Source organism: Parus major, unplaced genomic scaffold (assembly GCF_001522545.3).
Source record: "Parus major isolate Abel unplaced genomic scaffold, Parus_major1.1 Scaffold1448, whole genome shotgun sequence".
NCBI lineage: Eukaryota > Metazoa > Chordata > Aves > Passeriformes > Paridae > Parus > Parus major.
Window position 1 is genome coordinate 1 of NW_015380293.1, and position 1,337 is coordinate 1,337.

Below are 1,337 nucleotides of genomic sequence, written 5' to 3' on the forward strand. Positions count from 1 at the left end.
AGGGTCTGCTCCAGGAGTTCTGGGGTCCCTGGGAGGGTCCTGTGGGATTTGGGGGGGCTCTCTGGGTTTTGGGGTGCCCCCCACTCACATCAGGTACTGGTTGACGTTCTCGGCCGGCTGCTTGAAGAGCCCCTCGAACTCGTCACGCGCCCACTGCGGAACGGGGGGCGTCACCGCGGGGTCCCGGCCCCAGGGACCCCCCAAATCCCAACCCAGGACCCCCCAAAACAACAACTCCGGTACCCAACACCCCCCAAACCCCAACCCCAGCTCTGGGACCCCCCAAAAGAGCAAACCTGGAGTCTGGGACGCCCCAAAACGCGACCCCTGCGCCCCCCAGGACCCCCCAAACCTCACCCAAAACCACCCGGGTTCACTCCAGCTGCACAAAACCTGTGCCCCACGAGCTGCCAGGTGTTCCTGGGCACACCTGGGGACACCTGGGGACACTTGGGGACACACCTGGACTCACCTGGGCACATCTGGACTCATCTGGGGACACCTGGACTCACCTGTAGTCAGCTGGGGACACCCCTGGACACACCTGGGCACAGCTGGACACACCTGTACTCACCTGGGGACACACCTGGACACACCTGGACTCAGCTGGACTCACCTGGGGACACACCTGGACTCACCTGAACTCACCTGGGGACACACCTGGGCACAGCTGGACTCACCTGGACTCACCTAGACACACCCCTGGACACCCCTGGGCACAGCTGGGCACACCTAGACACACACCTGGACACACCTGGACGCACCTGGGCACAGCTGGACTCACCTGGGGACACACCTGGACACACCTGAACTCACCTGGGGACACACCTGGACTCACCTGGGCACAGCTGGACACACCTGGACTCACCTGGACATACCTGGACACACCTGGGCACAGCTGGACTCACCTGTACTCACCTAGACACACACCTGGGCACAGCTGGACTCACCTGGGGACACACCTGGACACAGCTGGGCACAGCTGGACTCACCTAGACACACACCTGGACACCCCTGGGCACAGCTGGGCACAGCTGGACTCACCTGTACTCACCTAGACACACACCTGGGCACACCTGGGCACAGCTGGGCACAGCTGGACTCACCTGCAGCGTGTGCTCGATGGCGTTGGGGAAGTTCTTGAGGGTGCAGATGGGAATGGCCTTCTCGGGGGGGTCCTGGCTGGAGCTGTAGGACTCGCTCAGGAACGGGATCACCACCTGCACGTTGCCCTTGGTGCCCAGCGTGCCCGACTCCAGCAGCGGCTTCCGGTAATAAACGCAGCGCCGGTCCATGTACAGCCCTGCCCGGGGGTGGGGGGCACTTGTGGGGCAGCC

At 63.8% G+C, this 1,337-nt stretch overlaps 1 protein-coding gene across 1 annotated transcript; it reads right to left on the reverse strand.

Annotated features, from left to right (window-relative positions):
- Positions 1-63: 63 nt before the first annotated feature.
- Positions 64-1,331, reverse strand: LOC107199621 (ubiquitin-activating enzyme E1 Y). The gene is made up of 2 exons (XM_015616937.2): positions 1,107-1,331; positions 64-153 (listed from the first exon to the last, which is right to left on the reverse strand). Exons 1-2 carry the CDS (start codon positions 1,293-1,295, stop codon positions 85-87), a joined length of 258 nt encoding a protein of 85 aa, XP_015472423.1. The 5' UTR covers positions 1,296-1,331; the 3' UTR covers positions 64-84.
- Positions 1,332-1,337: the final 6 nt, after the last annotated feature.

Excerpts from the sequence above, each read along its gene's own strand:
- LOC107199621 (XM_015616937.2), bottom strand. The coding sequence starts at position 1,295 with ATGGACCGGCGCTGCGTTTATTACCGGAAGCCGCTGCTGGAGTCGGGC. Across the intron at positions 154-1,106 it reads CCATCGAGCACACGCTGCAG|TGGGCGCGTGACGAGTTCGA; the intron begins GTGAGTCCAGCT and ends CCCGTTCCGCAG.